Source organism: Pseudorca crassidens, chromosome 16, assembly GCF_039906515.1.
Source record: "Pseudorca crassidens isolate mPseCra1 chromosome 16, mPseCra1.hap1, whole genome shotgun sequence".
Classification (NCBI taxonomy): Eukaryota; Metazoa; Chordata; class Mammalia; order Artiodactyla; family Delphinidae; genus Pseudorca; species Pseudorca crassidens.
This window is the reverse complement of record NC_090311.1, coordinates 6,153,985-6,178,003: the sequence shown is the minus strand read 5'-3', so window position 1 is coordinate 6,178,003 and position 24,019 is coordinate 6,153,985. Positions and strand designations below refer to the sequence as shown.

The 24,019-nt window shown below is 43.7% G+C and overlaps 1 protein-coding gene across 2 annotated transcripts in view; it reads right to left on the bottom strand.

Annotated features, from left to right (window-relative positions):
* The window catches only part of ADAM12 (ADAM metallopeptidase domain 12), a 395,851-nt gene that overhangs the window by 270,626 nt on the left and 101,206 nt on the right, over positions 1-24,019 (bottom strand). For both annotated transcript variants that reach the window (XM_067709072.1, XM_067709071.1), the window contains exon 3: positions 7,321-7,394. In XM_067709072.1, the coding sequence (XP_067565173.1) occupies positions 7,321-7,394 (74 nt within the window). The remainder of the gene's footprint in view (positions 1-7,320; positions 7,395-24,019) is intronic.

Genomic DNA, 24,019 nt, shown 5'->3' with positions numbered 1-24,019 from the left:
CATTCTCTGTCCAGAACATTCTCATCTATTCCCTTCTACGAAAGTCAGTGCCCTGCTTACAGGCCTTGCTTCCATGAGGCACCATGGTTCTTAGGAGAAAATACAAGGTCTTATCATGGAGCCCAAGGTCCCACATGGACTGGTTTCCACTCTTCTCTCCCCAGCTCCCTCTTGCTCACCAGCACACGGACCTTCATTTCCAAAACACTTCAACGCTCCTTCCCCTGCTTTCGGGAACTTTCCGTATGCACATCCTTCTCTCTAGAACCCTCTACGCTCTGCCCTCCTTTACCTGGCTCACCCCTGTTCATGCAGAGCGTAAATGCTGCTTCATTGGTTCCTGGTTCATTGGTTCCTGAACCAGGCTGGGCCCCCTGCTTGTCTTCTTTAGCTCTCAGCACCACTGTCATTCAGTACGGTCCTGTGATGACCTGTTCAGCGTTGGGCTCCTTGACTGACCTCCAAGAGGACAAGGACTTTACCTTGTTGATGACTCTATCAGCAGTGCCAACTGTAGTGTCTGGTATGAAATAAATGTTTGTGCTAAAAACAGAGCTGCCGTATGATCCTGCAATCCCACCCCTGGGCGTATATCCGGACAAAACGATAACTCAAAAAGATACATGCACCCCTATGTTCATAGCAGCACTATTTACAATAGTCAGGACATGGAAACAATCTAAATGTCTATCAACAGATGAATGGATGAAGACGATGTGCTACATATATACAATGAGATACTACTCAGCCATAAAAAAGAATGAAATAATGCCATCTGCAGCAACATGGATACAACTAGAGATTAACGTATAAGTGAAGTCAGAAAGAGAACAACAGATACCATATGATATCACTCATATGTGGAATCTAAAATATGACACCAATGAACTTATCTATGAAAGCAAAACAGATTCACAGACATAGAGAACAAACTTGTGGTTGCCAAGGGGGAGGAGGTTGAGGGAGGGATTTATTGGGAGTTTGAGTTTAGCAGATGCAAACTATTATATAGAGAATGGATAAACAACAAGGCGCTACTGTATAGCACAGGGAACTATATTCAATATCCTGTGATAAAACATAATGGAAAAGAATATGAAAAAGAATGCATATATATGTATAACTGAATAACTTTGCTATACAATAGAGATTAACACCACACTGTAAATCAACTATACTTGAATAAAATAAATTCAAAAAAAATGTTTGTGGATAAATGACTAAGTAAAAAGAGAAATGGTCTCATTGATTTATTGTTGATTAACATTAGGAATCATTTGAATTGATAAAGACCGATAAGATTTGTGAATGGCGGAAGGGAAGTTGAGAGAGAAAAACATAAGATGAGATAGTAAAGTTTCTATAATACACAGTTTTCCCTTCAATAGTTTAGTCAATAATTAGAACCACCAGGCAAATTAAAGCTGGAGGCTCTGACAGGCAGGTGAGGCTTCCTCTGCACGAGTAGAAATGGAAAGAAATAGCACTCTGCACACAAACAAAGATTTTAAAATTCTAATTCCTGAGGATGTCAAGATTGTGAAGTTAAGACCATGACAACAACTGGAACCCAAAGGATTAGCACACGAATCCTTTCCAGCTCTTGTCAGAATTAGATGTTCGACCAGCGTCAAGACTTACGGGTACAGATTAGTCATAACCTGATCTCTATTAATTTAGGACATTTAAAACAGGACACAGTTACAGTGAAGCCAAGGATACAATTGGGTGAAATAACTAATATCACTGGGTCCACAAGAATACGTCACTGAATCATTCAAACCCGATCATCAGAAAGAACATGAGCTCTAACCTCTTGGCACTGACTGTACACAGACGTTTATTCCATTTCGCAGATGAGGAAACAGAGAAAATATAAGCATCTTGTTGCTGGAAGCAAAGCTGGGTTTCTGAACCTGGCTTCCTGACTCCCGCCGCAGCATTCTCTCCAGAAGCTTTCTCCTTGCATAGGTAGTTTCTCTCACCACCCAGGACAGACCTTTAACCTCCTGCTGACTCACTCCTGGCCTGATCCAGGCCGTCCACGTCCCATCCTTCACTCTTTGCTAAGGGCTCAGAGAATGCCCACCACAGGCCAGGCCACAAGGAAGGGGATGGAGGGGGAAGTAAAGACCCTGCCCCCTGACCTTGAGGACATCTCTAGCTGGTGGGAGAGGTGATGAAAGTCCAATAGTGGAGGCGAGAACGGTGGCAGGCAGCTTTCAAACGTCGTGCTTGAAACAGCGCAGGGGGCAGGGTTCTGCATGTGGCCTGACCGGGGTCATGCACAGCAGAATGGTGGCCTCTCCAGTCCAGGACCCACCTCAGGAACCTGCGCACACCCAAGTGGCAGCCACCTTTCAGCAGCCGCATGGCCTCAGGGGCTCACATTGAATTTTCATGTCTCATTCGCAAGAACTACTAGTCAATTTCCTTCTGCACGTAACAATATTTATTTTTTTGTTAACCCAAGGATAGGACTTTACATTTATCCCCATTAAATCTCATCTTGTTAGTTTTGGCCCATTGATCCAAACTGCTGAAATCTCCATGATCCAGATTCTGCCACGCAGAGCACAGTTATCCCCTCCCAGCTTTGCGCTGCCAAGAAATGTGATCAGCACACCTTTTACGTCTTCATAGCGATGGGCTGACAAAATTGTGGGCCAGGATGAGGTCCTGTACACCGTCCTACAGCCACTGACAGCAGTCTCAGTCCAGCTGTCCAACACGATTTGGTTCAACCTGAACAACGGATTACTATCCTCTAGGTAGTTATTCAGCCAACTGCTAATCCACCCGGTCCCACCTCTGCACTGGCTGCATTTCTCTACCCTACATCATGATATTCTGAGATACTGTCCAACAAATGCCTTCTCAAATATTTATGCCCATGTTTGACAAATTTAAAATGCTCCTTTCTGCAACTGTTCTGGAGTGAATATTAATTAGAGTGGCCCCCTAAGAGATGTCTGGAATTATTCCAGACAGAAGAAAAGTCAATGCCAAAGTTCTTCTAGCTCAGAGACGCCCCAAATATAAATCAAGTGGGCCGTGGACTTCCCCCGGCAATTGCCTTCAACTAGTGACGGACAGGGCTTGAAAACAGAAAGCTCGGTGGGAATGATCTACCGCCATCAGTTTTAATTACCCTAAACCGGAAAAACGGATGTCTAAGCTGGCCAGCCTGTCCAATAAAGCATTTTGATCAAAGATGCAGTTGCACAGAGAACCTGTTTAAGGAATGCCCTGGGTATCCATGGGGATCCAGGAGAGTTATGGAACTTGTAAAGCTGGTTCCCGCAGTTCCATAGGCAGACAGCAACATCGTGAAAAATGCTTCTCCAGGGAAGCTTTGAGTTTCTTTAAACATTCAATTATGGCTCTACAAACAGATTTTAAGTGAACAGCATCTGATCTCTGCACAAATTAGAGATGCTAGAAGGCAAATAAAATAGATTCCCTGAAACAACCATGTAATACAAATTCAGCCCTGTTTCATGAAGAATTGGTTTACACACGAAGAGTTTTGGAGTGGGGTTACTTAGGTGACTCTCTTTTTGCATTTGCTTTACATGATGATTTTTATGATTGAAAGCACTGAAGACACCTTTATATTGGTTATGATTTTAAAGCAGGTTTTTAATTAAAATAGATTTCTGGATATAGTCCATGGGTAGAGCTTTTTAGCCCTTGGAAAATTGCTGCGGGCCTTCCTAACATCCACCACTTAAAAAAATTTTTTTATTGAAGTACAGTTGCTATACAATCTTGTATTAGTTTCAGGTGTACAGCAAAGTAAGTCAGTTACACATATACCTATATCCTCTCTCTTCAAGATTCTCTTTTTTTTTTTTTTTTGGCGGTACACGGGCCTCTCACTCTCGTGGCCTCTCCCGTTGTGGAGCACAGGCTCCGGACGCGCAGGCCCAGCGGCCACGGCTCACTGGCCCAGCCATTCTGCGGCATGTGAGATCTTCCCGGACCGGGGCACGAACCCGTGTCCTCTGCATCAGCAGGCGGACTCTCAACCACTGCGCCACCCGGGAAGCCACTCATTTCTTTTTTATGAATAGTAAATACTTCAACATTCTTCATTACAACCATTTTCAAGTTTTTAGAGCAGCTTTTTTTCCTTCAAAATAAAAAGTTTTCCTAATTTTAACAGCAATATTTTCTTGTTGTAAAACATTAATAAAGAAAGTAAATGTCCAAATCTTTCGAGCACACATGTACGTGAGTATAATTTTAAGATAAAAACTGAACGCCATGTAAACTACTATCCAACGTGCCGTTCACACCGGTCATACTATCAATGCTATTTACAATAATAAAAATCTCCATCATCATCTTTAGATGTACTACTGTGTAGTATTATTTCATAGCTGAGTCATAACTTATTTAATCGATCTCCTATTGACCTATTTTAGGTAAAACTTTCTGCAATGAACATCCTTGAACACAGGGTTGATTCCCCCCGTAGACTCTGAAGCAGGGTACCGACCAGGTTACCTTCAGACTGGTCGGGCTCTCTGTTCTGTTGGTTGTTAAATATTTACATTTATCCTGCTTCCTCGTCCACTTATCTTTGGGTTCTTATAGCTTCATTTGGATAACTTCTCCAATTGGATCTACTGGGCCAAAGGCTACGCAAATTAAAAATTCTACTTTAATTTTTAATTTTGGATGGGTTGATTACCTTTTCTGCCTGACAAACAACCAGTAGCATACAAGCATTTCATTCTACCTATAAAGTTGTAGAATTTTTTGGTATTCATCATTTCAAAAGTGAAATGCTTATGGAACAGACATGTCACCGTCTTCAAAAATGTGTTATACTGAAGTAACTGGTGGAAATGGATTGGAAGTGGATTATTAAAACAGTCATATTACCATGCTCTAATTTTGAAAATGTCATTTTTAACAGAATGAAATTTCCACAATGAGTATAAGTAGGATAATTAAAATAAAGCTATAAAATGTTATAGGAACACATTAAACCGTCTCCATATACTTTTCTAAAACATGCTTTGCCAGTGAAGTTGGGAAAAGAAATAAACCAAGAAGAGATAGTTTTAAGTTTACAACTTTTCTAATTTTGAGGTTATTTTGTGAAAGGCCCAGAACCGGAAGTGAGCAAATTAAGGTACCTTTGAAAATGATCTTTTATACAAATTAGCCACTGCCTAGTAGTCAGCTTGCACCATACCACCCGCCTTAATGGAAGGTAAATCATTTTCAGAGGGAACCACGAATAAGACTATTAACTCACTTTACAGACTCAGAGAACCAGAGGGGCTCGAAGAAATGCATTTCTATACGGAAAACGACATCATTATAAAGCTAAGTGAAGAAGTAGGATATCATATTCCACACAGACTACAATATCAACTAGGGAGACCAAAGAAGCAAAGCCTTTTCTACAAGGAAAAGAAAATCCATATGCACATTCACCAAAATGCCAACCAACGTTGTGTTTGGTGTCAGGGGTACATTTTTTGGGGGTGGGGACTCTTGATTTTTTTCTCTACAGTTTTCAATTTTTTTGCATTGGACACATATTCCTTGTAGAGTGAAAACAAATAACTTAAGGTTTTTATTAAGTCAATTTCCATTCTTCTCCCTGCAGCCCTACTATCACGTAAAGGTCCAGGATCAGTCTCACTCGTGCCTTTTACCACATTCCTCCAACAGGCTAACAATAAGAACGGTCGCAATAAAGACACTTCCCAAATCCAGCTGCCAATCCTAAAACCCCAGCGAGGAAATGCGCCACCACCAGAAGCCTGATTTTCTTTTGCTCTTTCAAGGAATACCAAGTTTCGTCCACTGAGATATTTTCAAAACCACGTACAAACAGCAGTGTACGAAAATGTAAATGTCCTATGATATTCTTACATGAAAAAAAAGAGCATGAAAATATATACTTTGCTAAGAGAGACATATCAAAAGCAATATTCAGGTTTCCGTTCAGCCCCCTGATTATCCAAGATGTATTCCTGAACCTCTAGTTTAAGATCACCAAGTCACAAGAAAAGCTAAAAACACATTATTTACTGCTCATAAAAGCTTTTAATCCATCTAATGGGGAGGGAGAAACATGCAAGAAATGCAGAGGCGGGCTGCAGACCCCCAAGAAGCAGGCCATGCTATGTTACATATACTCATTTAAAATGTATATTTAAAAAAAATAAAAATAAAAAAATAAAATAAAATAAAATACATATTTAATGTATATTCATATGCATTTTAAAACCTATTTTTTAATAATTGCTGTTGGCCATGGTGTCAGATACTGAAGGTTAGAATTGGCCATTCACGATCCCGTTCATCTGATTTGCTCAGGACCCTCAAACCAAAGTAAGTATAAGTAAGTGATCTGACTCGTTCACATAGAGATGCTGAGTCAGAGTTTTGTGACTCAATATCTCTGGCAGAACTCATGTCAGTGAAACCGTCTTATCTACACTGTCATTTCAGCAAAAAATCAGCATTTCACTGATGCGTGAGAAACAGGGACCAGTAATTCTGGAAGACAGAAACTCCAATTTTGAATCAAGCATGACTTGGGAACTTATATCTTTAAATACAGATTGCTTATTAGGAAAGCTCGATTCTTTACTGGTACTAATCAATTAGAATAGTAGGGGTCCTTTAGATCTGAGGAACCCATGGGGAGAGCCGCAGTATGAAGGATGACAAGAATATGAGTTATTTTTACTTGTGCCTTGAACCAGGCACAGTTTTCTCCTGGGAAGGCATACAAAATATGTAATAACATCCATGTGCTACAGGAAAAACTATATAATACCATTTTCTGAAAATATATATAATTTTTCAAAAAAAAAAGGGCCAAATTTTTAAGTCAAAAGATAAAATAAATACTTCATACCATTGGAGACAAGGTCTGAAAGATAAAATAAACTCTTGGTATTTCCCAAGGAAAAAAGAGCTTCTACCCATTTGAAACTGTTTCTCCTTATACAACCCAGGAACTGCCAAAAGTCAACTAATTATGGAACACTGTTATTGGAACAGAACAGAGGATGCTTAAATTCTATCCTTGAAACATCAGGCTCTGAAAAAAAAAGAAACATCAGAACTATGAGAAAAACCTGCTGAGCTAGAAAGTTCTCTTTTAGAGTGATAAAATACAATTATTTTTCCATTGGATCATTTTTTGAAGTTAATTCCAGCCTCACATCCAAATTCGGATTATGAATCTACTCATTTAGTTCTGTGTCAATTACACAGCACTCTCCAGTCCCCACGTTGTAACTTTCTCCTATGGTGTCATAAACAGGAATTAACTCGACTTACTTGTTTCTTTCCAGATTTACAATCAGTTCTTTGCTTTCCAGCTGTATTCGAAAATTCAAGACTCCTGGATGATTCTGAAAGAGAAATAAGAGAAGTCAGTTGAAGATCATTTCCCTTCGATGTGCCGGTATCTCAGTATGCTCTGTAGGCATAGTCAATGGAGGGAGAGAAAAATACATTCTCTTCCCGGGACCATTCTGAGATCCTGAGTGGAGGAGATCAAAACAAGCAGGACGAGAGTCTGGAAAACGCATCGCCCTCCCAGACGGTACTGACACACCTGCATTCCTGGCCTCTGCACTCCTTTCCTTGGGCCACATGTACCCTTGGGATCCTTCTTGACTCAACTTCCATCTCCCATAATTGACTCCTTCCTTGGTTTCCCTGTTTCTAGAGAAGGCACCTTCATTTCCCCAACTGCTCACGTCAGAAATTTGAAGTCCTTCTCCCTCAACAACTCCATCTGATCCATGAAGAGGTCCTATTGAGTCGCCCTCCAAAACACAGCTCCTGTTGTCTGGGTCTGGCATCTCTCCACCTTGCTCTGGATCAAGCCACAATCATCTCTCATGGGGATGCTGCAAAACCCTTCTACCCCGGTCCCTCCACATCGACCTGTGCTTTCCTCCCATTCATCCCCCAATGGCAATGGGAGGATATTTTTAAAAATTCAACCTCATCCACCTACCCCTGGTCATGGCAAGCCTGCACTGATGTTCCGTTGCACTGATGATAATATGCCAACTCTTTTTAAAAAATATTTATTGAAGTATAGTTGAAGTACAATATTATATGTTACAGGTGTACAGTACAGTGATTCACAATTTTTAAAGGTTATACTCCATTTGTAGTTATTATAAAATATTGGCTATATTCCCTATGTTGTACAATATATCCTCATAGCTTATTTTATACCTGATAGTTTGTACCTCTTAATCCCCTACCCCTATGTTGCCCCTCCCCACCTCCCTCTCCCCACTGGTAACCACTAGTTTGTTCTCTGTATCTGTGAGTCTGCTCTCTTTTTTGTTATATTCACTATTTTGTTGTATTTTTTAGATTCCACAAGTAAGTGATATCATACAGTATTTGTCTTTCTCTGTCTGACTTATTTCACTTGGCATTATGCCCTTCAAATCCAACCCTGTTGCTGCAAATAACAAAATTTTCATTCTTTTTTATGGCTGAGTAGTATTCCATTGTGTGTATACACACACACACACACACCCCCATACATACATATGTGCGTGTGTGTATATATATATATGTATGTATATACAGACATACATATACACACATATATACATACCTCACATCTTCTTTTGCCATTCATCTATTGATGGACACTTAGGTTGCTTCCATATCTTGGCTTTGTAAATAATGCTGCTATGCTATGCTATGAACACTGGGGTGCATCTCTCTTTTTGAATTCATGTTTTTGTTTTTTCCGGATATATAACAAGGAATGGAATTGCTGGATCACAGGGTAGTTCTATTTTTAGCGATTTTTGAGAAAACGCCATACTGTTCTCCGCAGTGAACATGCCAACTCTTCAATGTGGGCTGTAGCTCCTGTATGGCCTGACCTTCATGCCCCGCCACACCCACCTGCGTTGCTCTCCTCGCTCACCCAGCTCTAACCCACACTGACCTCACCCGCTCCTCAAACACACCAAGCTCCTTCATAGCTCCGAGTTTTCGCACAGGCTGTTCCCTCTGCCTGGAATGCTTTCTCCCAACTCTGCTACTCGGTATCAGCTTAAACGTCAATGATGCAAAGAAGCCTTACCTCACTCCCCCGTCTAATGACATCCACCTCTCCCCAGCTAGTATTTCTCCCAGTCTCCTGCCCTTTTCCTCCTTGTAAGGAAGAACTCCCTTCCTGTTCATTAAAATTCAGTGTGTTGACTTGTGGGTCCACTTGTTTATTATACCCACGAAGGTGCCAGACAAATAACAGAAGCTCAATTAATATTTGGTGAAGGAGAGAATCAATCAATGAATAGGGCAAACAACTCTACCAACCTCTTCTCCCTCTTGTTAGGCAGACGCCATCTTCCTCCTCTCCTCTGGGCCCCAGGAAACCCTAGTCTGTGTGTGCCCAGCTGTCAGTGGGGGGCAGGAACCTGTATTCTTTGTTCTGCCCCAGAAATCCCAACAAGGTTCTTGCCCTGCCCTGGGAATGCAGCCATGTGGCAGTGTCCCTAAACCCACACCCCTACCCCAGCTTCTCTCCCACTTAACGGGGTGGTGGAACACGCCACACTCTCTCTTGCTGCGCCCAAGTCAATGATTCAGAGTCTTTACCCCAGTCAAAATTGATGTACCATCCTAAAGTTATTCTACGAAGCTCTTCGTTTGCTTCCCCTTTCCCTGGGCATCCTCAGTGATTCTGGGGGTGGACAGTCAATTCCAACTCCCCCCAATGCCACCACCAGCTAGCATGTTCAAATGGAGGTTTCACATGTCCGTGGGGCATTTCTCTCCAAAAGAACTTAAAATTTTTAATGTTTATTTTAAAAAAATGAATGCTGTGTTTTCCTTCTGATGATGTGGAAAGAGAGTTCAGCCAGCGTGACCACGCCCGCCCTGACCCAGCTCACCATGGCTGCTGTGCTTAGGTCGGGGCCGGGCAGGACAGCCTGACTATCTAGGCTGATGTGAGAAGGGCAGAGGAGGGTTTAATTCACAAATGATGCAGCCAAGCTAAGCAAGGGCCAAATGCCATCACAGCCCAGTGCGGAAATAAAGGTTCCTTAGTAGCTTATAAAGAGCACAGTGGAGGAGAGACGGGTCAGGACGAAACTGGCAGCACAAACTCCAGATCACCTGCACCTCCCGGGTAGCCTTGCCCTGGTGCTGCAAGTGGCGTGTCAGTCTTGTGCAAACATCATCATCCGCATTAAATCAGTGCTGCTGACTTCAGTGTATTGGTTTTGCTTGCCTTTGCTTTGTAAGATTGTTTGGTCTTATGCTTGAATAAGAGATAGAAGAATACGTTTATACGTAGTTCTCTAACATTCCATATTTGAAAGGCACTATTATAACTCCAGAGCTCAAGGGACTTTTTTCACAACACAGCATTTCAGCTCTACTATGAATTAACAAACCACACGCTACTATGTTTTAAGAGAAAATGGATTGCAAGTTCCAACAGCCAACCTTAAAATAATGAGTTAAGAGGAAACAAAATTGAAACAAAACCTGCAACAACATGAGTTGTTGGGTCACATGAGTTTTGGGAAAATGTCACAAGTTGCATTAACTAATGCCATATAACTGGGACAGAGTCACAGAGCGCGAAACACTACTCACTTTATTTTTAGGTAGGCCATTGGAATGGCTCTCTGTACTTTCCTATGTCTAATACATATGGCTATTGAAATTTAAATTAATTAAAATAAAATAAAGATTAAAAATCAGTTCATCAGTCTCACTGGACACATTTCAAGGCTCTAAAGCAGCAGGTAGTTAGTAGTTACCTCTGCTAGGCAGCCCAGACGCGGAACATTTCCATCTTCACAGCAAGTTCACAGAAATTTCCATCTTCATTGGACATGCCTGAGTCAGTAATAAAGACCTAAAACCTGCATCATCCAATAGCTGCCCACGAACTAGACTATTTTTTTTTTTTTTAGATGTTGGGGGTAGGAGTTTATTAATTAATTTATTTATTTATGCTGTGTTGGGTCTTCGTTTCTTGTGCGAGGGCTTTCTCTAGTTGTGGCAAGCGGGGCCACTCTTCATCGCGGTGTGCGGGCCTCTCACTGTTGCAGCCTCTCTTGTTGCGGAGCACAGGCTCCAGACACGCAGGCTCAGTAGTTGTGGCTCACGGGCCTAGTTGCTCTGCGGCGTGTGGGATCCTCCCAAACCAGGGCTCGAACCCGTGTCCCCTGCATTAGCAGGCAGACTCTCAACCAGTGCGCCACCAGGGAAGCCCCTAGACTATTTTTAATATTGGTGCCTTCAGGGGATAGAATTAAGTACAAACCCAAGATGGATTTTTTTTTAATGTCCTTTAAGAGAGCTCTTCTCAATTTTAATTGATGGGTGATATTATTATTATTTTTTGCGGTCCATGGGCCTCTAACTGCTGTGGCCTCTCCCGTTGCGGAGCACAGGCTCCGGACGCGCAGGCTCAGCGGCCATGGCTCACGGGCCCAGCCGCTCCGCGGCATGTGGGATCTTCCCGGACCGGGGCTCGAACCCGCGTCCCCTGCATCGGCAGGCGGACTCTCAACCACTACACCACCAGGGAAGCCCTGGGGTGATATTATTTTTTAAGTGGTTACTTAAGCTTGAGAGTTAAACTGTTGTATTTCCATATACATAAGGTGCTTAAGTATATTTTCTGAGTTTAAACATATCTTGTTTTTTATGGATTCATTCTACCAAATGACTATACAAACATCAGTGATCTAGTGAAAACCACAATTTTACTTGTTATATTTTGATACTGTCTGGTGTTTGTAACAATTGTACAGGTTTCTGAGTGTTTGCTGAACTTTTAAATTCAATATCACTATTCCTAAACACACATCACTTCTTTTGTTTTTAATATAGCATACAAAAGTGTTTCTCAGCCTTGGATTTGCTTTCGAGTCCGTCACAGGGACGTTTACCTAAATTTACCTATATTTTCTGACACTTGAATTTAATTACAAACACACATAAGAATGTTCTCTCCAGGGTCTGCTTTTTTTTTTTTTTTTTTGCGTTACGCGGGCCTCTCACTGTTGTGGCCTCTCCCGTTGCGGAGCACAGGCTCCGGACGCGCAGGCTCAGCGGCCATGGCTCACGGGCCCAGCCGCTCCGCGGCATGTGGGATCTTCCCGGACCGGGGCACGAACCCGTGTCCCCTGCATCGGCAGGCAGACTCTCAACCACTGCGCCACCAGGGAAGCCCCCAGGGTCTGCAATTTGTACTCATTAATTATATCTTAGAAAAACAAGATTATTAATTATGCTTACAATAAAATATTAGAACAAAAATACATCTCAATGTTCTGTCAAGATGTGTCCAAAGAGCGTATGTATGAATATGTCTGTTTATTTGTATGTGTTTTATGTATATGCGTGAAAAGTTACTTTAATTACAAATTGTGTTAGCCTAAGATATGGACACACACATCACTATTTACTTTTGTTTTTTTCTTACACATCACTATTTTAAAGATAAATCCTGGCAATTATATTTGTGAATAAAAATAAAATATTTGCAGCACCCTTTTTCCCCCATGAAAAGTTCAGTTAAGCTTGAACATGAACATTGGTACTAATTCTACATAAAGTCCCTACGGGAGCTGTTAGAACGTTCTAATGTTAACATATTCAAATGAATACATTTTCCCCCAGGGTGGTAGAAAGAGCTTTACCTGTATATTTTACTTGAGATCTGAATGGTATAGGAGAAACCAATGGAGAAGAACAGAGAGCTATTTTAACTCAAAACCACTCATTGCATTAGATTTCTTAGTTTAAAAGCATGTATTCATTTCATTTTCTTTTGATTTTTAGACATTGGAGATGATGAACTAGTGTTGGTTAAATACAGCCTTCCTTTTTAAAAATGAGACATTGATTGCCCTAATGAAACCGTGTCCTTTACTGAATGCTTAAAGAACTGCATTTGCTGAATAAATCAATTAAATGCTTATCAGTAGGCTAGAAATGTTTTGACGGTCATTATAATTCTATTTTTCTAATTGGCAAAAGTATATCCAAAAGAGTATATAAAATGTATAAGTACAATTTAAAAAACAACAATAAAATAATCATCAGGGTACCTACCACCCAGCTGAAAAGTCAAAATATCACCAGGATCTTAGAAACCCCCCGTATTCATTTGCTAAGGCTGCAATAAGAAAATATCTCAGACTGGGTAGTTTGACTATCAGAAATTTATTTCCTCACAGTTCTGGAAGTTAGAAGTCCATGATCAGGGCAGGTTTAGTTTCTTCTGAGGCCTCACTCCTTGTAAGTTCCTCGTGGAAGTGAGTTTGGGCAGGCTCCCCCAAATGGTTTGCCCAGAGGGGTCTGCAAAGTAAGGCTCTGGCCAGAGACCGCTGCCCATCACTCGGACCCTCAGCTGCTCTGTGCTCTTTCTGAGGTTTCCCACAATGTACTTGCCCAGCATATCCCACTTAACTGGAAATATAAACACATTTTTAAAAAGTGATCTTTGGATTAGCTACAGTTTTTTCGTTTCTTCTCAGTATTATCCATTGGGCTGCCTTTACTTATTATTTATTTATTTATTTCTTCTTAATAACATTTTTAGTCACAATAACCTCTTAAGTGATATCCTATGACAACGTAAATGATTTTCTCTGCTATCTGTTACTTACGAGCAATATTATAACAACAATAAAGGAATCTTAAAAGTGATCTTATTTCACATTTTACTCCAAAATGTTGGGCTGTCATTCTTTAATCTGTGTAAAGGGGAACTCACCCAAAGTTGAATTTAAATTATTTCACCCATGATGGGTGTAAAATATCCCAAGTCAATAAATGTAACTTTTCAGGGATGCTTATGATTTTTTTTTTTGCCTCTGATGGATGGAATGATACACAATATCGTCTCTCCGGTGTTTCTCTGTCCTTAAAGGATAGCCATTTTCAATGACTTAGAAAAATCTGAACCTGACCATGAAGTTGAAATAAGGTGGCAGCGAGCCTGCAGAAGGAAGGGGACTGCATGAAAAACTCAGATGCGGGGTCAAGAGCCAAGTCCACTCCCATCACCACTTCTAGGTTATCCTTTCAAAGACAATGGTCAGTTCTGAGCCAAAGTCATTAGTCTCAACCACCGATACCAGAAACTCAGAGGGACCTAATTTTTCAAGCAGAACAACAATATTAAATAAAATATTGCATTCAAGGGACGCCGAAATAACTGGATCCCTCTCCAGCACTAAATAAATGCTTCAGGCTGCTGCCCTGGCACTCACGGGGCACGAGAGAGTCACTTATTGCTATGAATATTTAGAGGCAATCTCGATTACCACTTTAATATCAGTGCAGCAGTTCCATAGCCGGGAAGATATGGGCCCTGTGGAACTGAGAGAGGACAAAATTGAATTAGCTGGAGAATAACACAGTAAGGAACGAGGGCACTGCAGCACCATAATGGGCGTCTCTGGCTTGAGGCCTTTTAGTTGTTACGTAAATGACAATAATGTTTATTCATGAGTCATTGATATTTTTCTCTGATGGAAAATTTACATCAGCAAACCACTTGTTAAAGTGTGCAGACTGGCACACATTATCTTAAGGTAAAAAGCGCTTTTGAAAGATGTGGAATGTAGTTTGAAGCTGTTTGTGTGTTACGGTGTTAGGTTCTCTTTCGCACGGATTCTTCTTACCGTATTTCTCTGCATGACGGGTTTACCGATTTTAGGCCAGTTCTCCCTTCCCACCAAAAAAAGGCACGACCTCACCACCTTTGTCATGTGTGATGCTCTGAATTCAAGCTCTTTATGCTGTTGCTACTGGTGGGATTACTAATGCTTAGATTTGCAACTAACATTTTAGATTTTCATTTTTGATTACTGTAGCTATAGCCAGATCATCTTAAAGCCTCATTCATTCACTGAAATATTGCCATTCTGCCCCACGCATCTGTACGCTCTAGGATTACAGTTCCCCATGCTGTGTCCATCTGAGGACAACGGCAGATTCTGAGCAGACAACGGTCGTCTGTCCCCTCCCAGAGCTCACTGTTGGGTTGTAAGAGGAGACGAACAACATGACTTAAAAGAAAGCAATCTAGAAGCACGACAGTGCAGGTTTCTCAAACTTAACCCATCTAAATTTCAACTCTTATGTTACCGCCCCTCCCCAATCCAATGCAAAAGGGAACTCGGGGAAAATTCACAGCAGCTCCCCCAGAACTCCCCAGCTTAGTTAACAATGCACCTTCTTAAACGCCTTCAGCAATGACCCACTGTTCTTAGAATAACTGTTGTCTTCACACCACCAACAGTCTGGCCTCTCTCACCCCTAAGCCCCCGGCACACCGCTGAACTGGTCAGGCTGCACCTGGCTTCTGGGCCTCTGCACCAGCTGAGCCTTTGCTGGAAGGCCCTCCTGGGCTCTCGAGGCGCCTCACCTCCCGGTCTCAGCCTGGACGTCACCCCCCGCAGGGAAGCCCCCCATCCCAGTGGGCTCTTTGCCCCACACACCACTTTTCTCTCTTTCTAGCTATCTCATTTGTGATCGTGTATTGGTGTGTTTATTTTACTTGCTAATTGTCTATCTCCCCTTTTCAGAAACAGAAACTTTGTAGGAAGAGGGAATTTTTCTGCTTTGTTCCACATCCTATTCCCCACGCCCAGAATGGGGCCACCTAGAAACATCTGTGGGATGACAGAAGACAGGTGCGGCGGTAGCAGGAGATGGCGGAAGGGATACTGATGCAGGGGGCAGCGGAGGCATAAGTGCCACCTCAGGAGGTATGAAGGGCCGTCTGGGCTCTCCTCCCGGGTCCCTGCTGACCCAAGCACAAGGCCAAAGTCCATCCATCTGAGCCCCGCCTCACTCTCAGAGGCTGACGGCCCACAGATGCAAGCAGCTGCACAGAGGATCCCTTGGTAGTGAGCGAGGAACTGGGCCATCGAAGGTGCCTTGGGTTCTGTTCCTCTGTGGAGAGGAAGAGGGGCTTGCTGGGAGCTGGACCACCTATACTTGGGGCGGCCGAGAAGGCCAGTGAGTGCGAGCTCCCAGCCTGGCTCCTGGCCCCTCCGAGGACGCCCGCTTGTCCCGCTTGGTTTCTTTGGACCTCAGTGATGGAGAGCCCAGACCAGAGCAGAAGGGCGGAGAGCGCGCTGTAAGAGGACGAGGGGATGAATCAGCGGAAATCAAGGTCAAACACAAGGTGGTGGCTCTGGGGGCTGCAGAGCTAGAAATCAGAGCCATGCTGGGAAGGGGGTGAGAAAATCAGGGTAGGAGGGGCTTGAGGACGTCCTATTCTGCCTCTTAATGGTTCTTAACTGCCCTGGGCTTGGGGGCTGAACGCTGGACACCGTGTGGTGACGTGGTGACCTAGGAGCTGAAACGTGTGGTGAGACTGTGCTGCTGAAATGGGCCCCTGACATCAGATCCCAGCAGGCTGTGCACTGGTCCTCAGACCTCTGCTGCCCTCCCATCCGCTCTGCCTTCAGACATCTCGATTAGCAGGAAGGAGAGACAAAGTCGAGCTCCACCTGGCCGCCTGCTCAGGGCTCAGGAACCTCAGGACGCCCAGGGCAGGAGGCCAGTGGCTAGGATGGACTTCCCCATCGGCCATTCTCCCCATCACTCAGAAGACCGTCCACAGCCCTAGTGCCACGGGCCCATCGTCCCGCCCACACGAGGTGCCGGCCCCTCCTGCATGTTCAGTATCAGTGAGGCGGCACCACCGACAACGGGGCTTGCGATGAGCAACGCTGTCACGAGAAGACGGCCTGAGCCGAGTGCCAGGGCCCAGGTCACTTCAGTATCTTCAAGCTACCTCCTCCAACAGCTGCGGAGAAGGTCACTGAGCCCCTGTGTGATGGCTAGGGACATCTTAAGTTGGATATTTAGGAAGCAGATAGGTAACAATCCCTCCTCCTTTGAATGCAAAGGAACAATCATCTCACCTAAGAAAGACCTATTTCATTGCATCTCGGAAACTTGTTCCATGTAGGAGGCTGAACCTGGGAAGGGGTCAGGCCAGAGATGTGTCCACAGACACGCTGGATGCTGCCACTCGGACTGAGGGACTACTGGTTGGTCATCTCACTCTGCTGGGCCTCGGCTTCCTCACCAGGAGACCGGGGATAACAATACTGTCTATCAGTGTGGTCGGCAGAATAACGGGCCCCCAGAGATGTCCTAATCCTGGGAACCTGTGAATATGTTACCTTACCTGGAAAAAGGGACCTTGCATATGCGATAAAGGGGGACAGGGAGATATTATCCCCGTTTATTCAGATGGGCCCAGGGTACTCACAAGGATCCTTAAAAGCACAGAACGTTTCATTGCTGGGGTTGGAGAGATGCCACAGGACAAGAACTTGACCACTTTGCTCGCTTTGAAGATGGAGCAAGGGAGCCATACGTCAAGGAAGCTGGGAACGACCTTGAGAAGCTGGGAGCGACCCTTAACCTTCAGTTGGCGAGAACACAGAGACCGTGGCCCGACAGCCTCCAAGTTGGCGGACTTCTGCCAACATCTGAAATGAGCAGGGAACGGACCCTCCCCTGATGCTGCCATCATAAAGGGCAGCTCTGGGAACACTTTGATTTTAACCTGGTGAGATGTGAAGCAGGAAACCCAACCAGGCTGCCCGCCTTGTGACCTTCAGAACTGAGAGATCACAGATGGGTGTTGTTTCAAGCCACCTAAGTTGTGGTGGTATGTTAGAGCAGAGATAGAAAACTGAACCATCAGGAAGGTTGCTGTGAGATTCAAACGGTAAGATGTCTGTTTGGAAACCATCCTGCATGATAAAATGGAAATGCATTTTTATTACATAAGTCCAATCACAAACGAAGCTGCTACTTCCCAGCATGACAGTGACAAAACACCATTTCACTTATTATTTATTGCTATTTACCCAAATTGCAACCTTTTTATGCTTTCTGTATTTTGATCTAAATGGGCATAATGTATTAAGTTTTTTAAAACGCTAACAAGTTTTCAAAAAGAAATATAATACAGTCATTAATTGGGGGCCTGTTTATAAGGCAGGCACCAGGCCAGTTCCTGGGGAGATGGCTCAAAGCAACTTATCTCCTCCCTTGTGTTGGTAGTAGGAGGCCCTTTGTCCTGTCACTTTAGCAGCAATATTTTAACTTAACCTTTACACCCCATGCTTCACTAGCCTCTGACCCAAGCACACCTTTCACATCTTTGGATCACACAATGCCTTACCTAACCAATTGATTCTTTTCTTAAAGAACTAGAGATGAAGAATAAGTAATTAACGGATGACTAGATCTTTTCCCCAGCTTCCCCTTCAGTCATCTCATGGGCAAACTGCATGAACAGGACAGCATCTAAAGAAAGACCACAAGGAGTCAGCAAGTCTGCACACAGTGAAGGATGACAAAGACTCTGACCTCCTCTCTAAACGATTAACTGCGCCTAGCTTCCCCTTCTACCCTTAAAAGACTTTCATGGCCAAGCAGAATCTTTTGAGTTGGTTCTTGGACACGAGTCCGCACTCTCGCCAGGTTGCCGGCCTCCTGAATAAAGCAGACTTTCCTTTTCCAACCAACACTTGCCTCTTGAGTATTGGCTTTCGAGCAGCAAGCAACCCAACCTGGTTTGGTAGCCCTTGTTAGTACGGAAGGAAGATATTATACCTATATGACCAGTGTTACGGAAGGCGACAGAAGGTTCTGGAAGACCCACATGGACACAACACAAGATACACGCATGCACGTCATCTTGACGTGAAATATTCTAAAGATAAGACTTGCTAAGATTTGCTTACTGATATAATCGGGATATTATAATATTAGAAAACAGAACCGAGCATTACTTTTTGGAATGACTTGCCTAGTCTTACGAGACACAGCTGTAAAGTAACGTGCACTGTGTTGATTAACTAGAAAGTTTGGTTTCCAATAGAAAATTCATTTATCTAACTAATTTTATGTCTGGCAACTTCCATATACCATTTTATTTTTTCCTACAACAACATTTCGAAACTGTCAGTCAGAGGAAGTTAATAGCTTAAGTTGCTAGTTAGCTTGCATGCAAGCTGTCTTCCAGGGAGAATATCCCATTCATATGTTGACTAAGGGCCATTTATAAAGCATCCCTGTAATCTCTTTCAAATAAACTCTTTAAAAAGTAATCCTGCTATCGATCACGGAGGCACTGCCAAATCATTCTGTCCTCACTGAAGCCTGGTGCAAACAGGTTTTTCTGCTGCAAACAGAATTACAGCTAATTGCTAACTTTTTATAAAACATACCCTAATTGCCCCGTGAAAACTCATGCTAAAAGCCTCACGGAAAGCTATGAGATTTCACAGCTTCAGACAGAAATTGCAGTATGACTGTCCCCAGCTTTTCTCATCGCTTGCCCTGTCACGCTATTTCTTGGGGCATTTGGGCCTCAGAAGCAGGAGGGGGAGAGAGCAGGAAGGAGAAAGGTTGCTGGCAGGCGCTGGAGGAGGCCTCCAGGGGCAGAGTTAGGAGACGGAGCCAGAGAGGATGGTGCTGTGGACATAGATGCGTGCAGCCTTGCGACAGAGGACACAAGAAGGGCAGTGGAGGACTCAAGTGGCCACTCACTCCACTGGGTTCAAAGGACTTTGCACCCCTTGAAGATACAGTTTTCCATCTTTATCCTAGCTCGGTTCTGGGATAGGGAGGTCCTCAATCCGTGTACTTTGCTGAATGAAAACTTGAGTTCAACTTTCTTTTCTGTTAAAATACTAGTAAAGTCAACCAATCATAAATCCAGTAACTCTTCTAGGCAACTTTGTCTTCTACGTAGAGGACCCTCAAGTCCAAATCTCCAGCTCCAGCCTCTATCTTGTGATGGGAACGCCCACAAGTCAGGTCGAACAGATCCCTTACCAGCGACTCAAATGCTACTGGGTTTAAAACTCACTCCCCACGTTTCCCATCGTCTCCACAACTTCCTGAAGCACACTCCTCATCCCGGACCCCTTCTTTTCCCTGTTGTCATCATCATCGTCCTTTTGTGCCACATTCGTACCGTCCTGCGACTCTCGTCTTTCTCCCCAACTCATGTTGAATTAGTGGTCAAGCCCCGTGGACCCTGTCTCTGGATATCTCTGGAATTCTTTCTGTTCCTGCCGCGTGGTCCTCACCCCAGCTCTCCTGACCACTCTTGCATCAACCAGTCCTAGACACGGTTCCCTGAGCTCTTTCACAAATGCAGGGCTCAAATCCTACGTCTCCCCTGCATCTTGGTCTGAAGCAGAGGTTGCTCAGCTTTTCATCCTCTTCAGTCTGTCCACCCTCCCTCCCTCTCCACTCAATGCTCAAGGGCAGAGTTGACAAACATTTCCTATAAAGAGCCAGGTCCTAAATATTTTAAGTTTTGCGGGCCATTTGGTCTTTGCCAGGACGACTCAACTCTGCCCTTGCAGGCAAATACAGCCGCAGACAATACCTCAATGAATGAGCGTGGCTATGTGCCACTAAAACCTTATTTATGGACACCAACGTATGAATTTCATGTAATTTTTTTTTAATTATTTATTTATTTTTGGCTGCGTTGGGTCTTTGTTTCTGCACGGGGGCTTTCTCCAGTTTGCGGCGAGAGGGGCCACTCTTCGCTGCGGTGCACGGGCCTCTCACTGTGGTGGCCTCTCTTGTGGAGCATGAGCTCTAGGGGTGCGGGCTTCAGTAGTTGTGGCGCACGGGCTCAGCCGCTCCGCAGCATGTGGGATCCTCCCGGACCAGGGCGCAAACCCATGTCCCCCGCACTGGCAGGCAGGCTCCCAACCGCTGCGCCACCAGGGAAGTCCCAATGTAATTTTATATATCATGAAATACTCATCATCTTTTGATTTTTTTTCCCAGCCACTTAAAAATGTAAAAAAACATTCTCGAACCCGAGCTAGCCTCCAAATCACCTGGAGGGCTTGTTGAAATGCAGATTGTAGGGTCCATCACAGAGTTTCTTATTCAGTAGATCTGAGACAGGGCCTGGGCATCTGGACTTCTAATAAGTACCCAGGTGACGCTGCTACTGTGGGCCCGGGGTCAGATTTTCCGGATCGCTGTGCTAGACCGAGTTTCACAGGGTGACAGTTCACAGGCTCCACGCAGCCTGCAGCGAATGTTGGTTTGGCCCCAAAGTGCACGCCACCCAATTGGTCAATCTGATTTAATTGCTAACCTCTAAGAGTCAGGAGAATTCTCAGACAAACCTGGATGTGTTGCCTCCCAGAGGAAAAAAAATATCAGAAAAATGGGCTTGCACTTCACGGGACAAGAATTGGCTGAAAGCGAAGAGAAGCTGCCTGTTCTTCCAGCCCCACCTGCCCTACGTTATCTGCACATGGAGGCCAAGGGGCAAAGGTGATCTATCGTCTTATGCCCGGCCAGCTTTGCTTGTTTATAACACCAACCTGGCCCCTTGCAGCATTTGAATTCGCAATCTCTGGTCTAATGTCAAACAGGATGTGGATACTGGTTGGATGACTAGAAATACGCATGGAAGGAATGAGCTCGGCTTTCCTCTCTTGCCTCCTCTGGCCTCCCGAACTCCTTCTCATCCCACAAGGCCCCTGAGCGGCTCCTAACCTTTGAAGCCCTCCGTGACGATTCAGGTAGAACTCTCCTCTCTTCTCCCTGCACGTTACACTCCCACGTTCTGCCTGGACTATACTTATTTCTGTTCATAGCAAAGTGCTCCCTAGGCTACAAGCTCCAGGAAGCCTTAGCCAACTTTGAATAGCCATCAAGCTGCCACTTTCTTATACATCCAAAGCACGAAACCAATGCTTCTTGGTTTGATTAACTTGAACTTGATCAATACATTCAAAAATGTTGCTCATTCATCTTTTCATCAAATAGTTACATGCCAGATACTGTGCTGTGTTCAGGCAGTCTACCCTGCTAACCGATCGTGACCCTCACTACAAAGTTCAGAGTCATGAAAATAGCTTATTATACTGAACAAAAGAATATACCAGTTACTTTGTTATTGATGTTGTGTTGACAGAGTTCCATATTTAAATCCACCCTTAATACAGACAATTTTTAGACCAACATAGAAAATCTCGTCCTTGCTGAGAGCGAGGCTGGAGTTATCACAAACGTGTGATCAGCAAATCCTTTGCCTATTTTGAGCTTTCCTGGATTAGCCATCTTAAACTAAACCACAGAGTGTAAATGTGACAGCATTTAAGAGGCTACTGTGGAAACTGCAGGATTTCTACCAGGACGATACTAGCGGCCACCAAGTGGTCATAACGAATGAAGTTCACAGTCACCACTGTGCCTTCATGTCCTTCACTGGCTGTCCATGGCTTTCGCTTTGGGAAAGGACAGCCAGGAGCGCTCAGGGATTCCTTTTTGTCCTGCTGGGCAGAAAAAAGAGCAGCTCCATTCCTATAAATGACTTTGTAACATCTATGCAAAACTGGACCAATAATCAATTACCTGGACTTTAAAACTAAGTAATGTTGACTTAACAAAGAAGAGTCAAGACAGCTAACAGATGCAGCATGGGGTATGAATAATTTATAGCTGACTTACAAGGTTTTTAACCAATGAAAACCAAAATTCCATTATTTTCTAGAGATAGAATGTCATACAGGGATACCTGCTTAAGTCCTGCTGAAAAAATCTTTTATTTGTAACAGTTTCAAGGAGAAAAGTTCAGAAACGATTTCAGATTAGTTACTTGCTAGAGGACATTCTGTATAAACAAAATTGTGTGTACGTATATGGATTTTTCTCAAACAGAAAATAGGATCTTACCTAAAGGTGCAATGAAATAAGGAACAATAAAAACTGTTGCATGCTCATCAAGTTTAAATTAAAGGTTTCCCTGCTAATTCTTTATAAATAGAAAAGCTGGGCTTACACAGGGAACTATATTCAATACCTTATAATGACTTACAATGGAAAAGAATCTGAAAAAGAATATATATACGTATGTAAAACTGAACCACTTCACTGTACACCTAAAACTAAAACAACATAGTAAATCAATTACACTTCAGTAAAGAAATTTTTTTTTAAAAAGCTGGGCTTAGTGGAAGATAAAAGGAAGTGGGGCTTCCCTGGTGGCGCAGTGGTTGAGAGTCCGCCTGCCAATGCAGGGGACACGGGTTCGTGTCCTGGTCCAGGAAGATCCCACATGCTGCGGAGCGGCTGGGCCCGTGAGCCATGGCCGCTGAGGCTGTGCGTCCGGACCCTGTGCTCCACAGCGGGAGAGGCCACAACAGTGAGAGGCCCGTGTAACGCAAAAAAAAAAAAAAAAAAAAAGCAAGTGATCAATTAAGCCCATCAGTAGCTTTACCCTAAACTAGAACTCGATTTTTTCATTACAGCCACCTTCCCCTCCCTAAAAAAAAAAAAAAAAAAGGATCACAACAGACTCACGGTCAAATTCAAGCTCCATGAATTACTACCTCTGCTGTGGCTTAGTCATTGTTAGCCTCTCTGAGCCCATTTCTTCACTTGTAACTCATAATAATATCAGCTGGGAGGATTAATGACATGGTTTATATCAACACGTGGACAGGGCTGGCACACAGGAGGCACTTAATGTGACTGACAGTAAGAATCACACCACACTGCTGCTTGTATTGATGACACCTCTGCTCCTTTTGCTAAGAACGTGTTTTTGCTTTCCAATCCAGCAAAGTAGTCCCATTCTTATAATCTACTTTCCATTTTGTTGTAAACCATAACATCTGATAGCAAAAATACAGATGCACACACATATTTATTTCTGTTCTTCTACTGGAATTGTTGAGAAAAAGAATTCCTCGTAAGAGCCTTATCCAAACTGTCAATCATGGTTACCTGAGCAAGAAAAGAAAGATTGATAAATCGCTTCTCAAAAATTTAGGGGACGGGCTTCCCTGGTGGCGCAGTGGTTGAGAGTCCGCCTGCCGATGCAGGGGACGCGGGTTCGTGCCCCGGTCCGGGAAGATCCCACATGCCGCGGAGCGGCTGGGCCCGTGAACCACGGCCGCTGAGCCTGCGCGTCCGGAGCCTGTGCTCC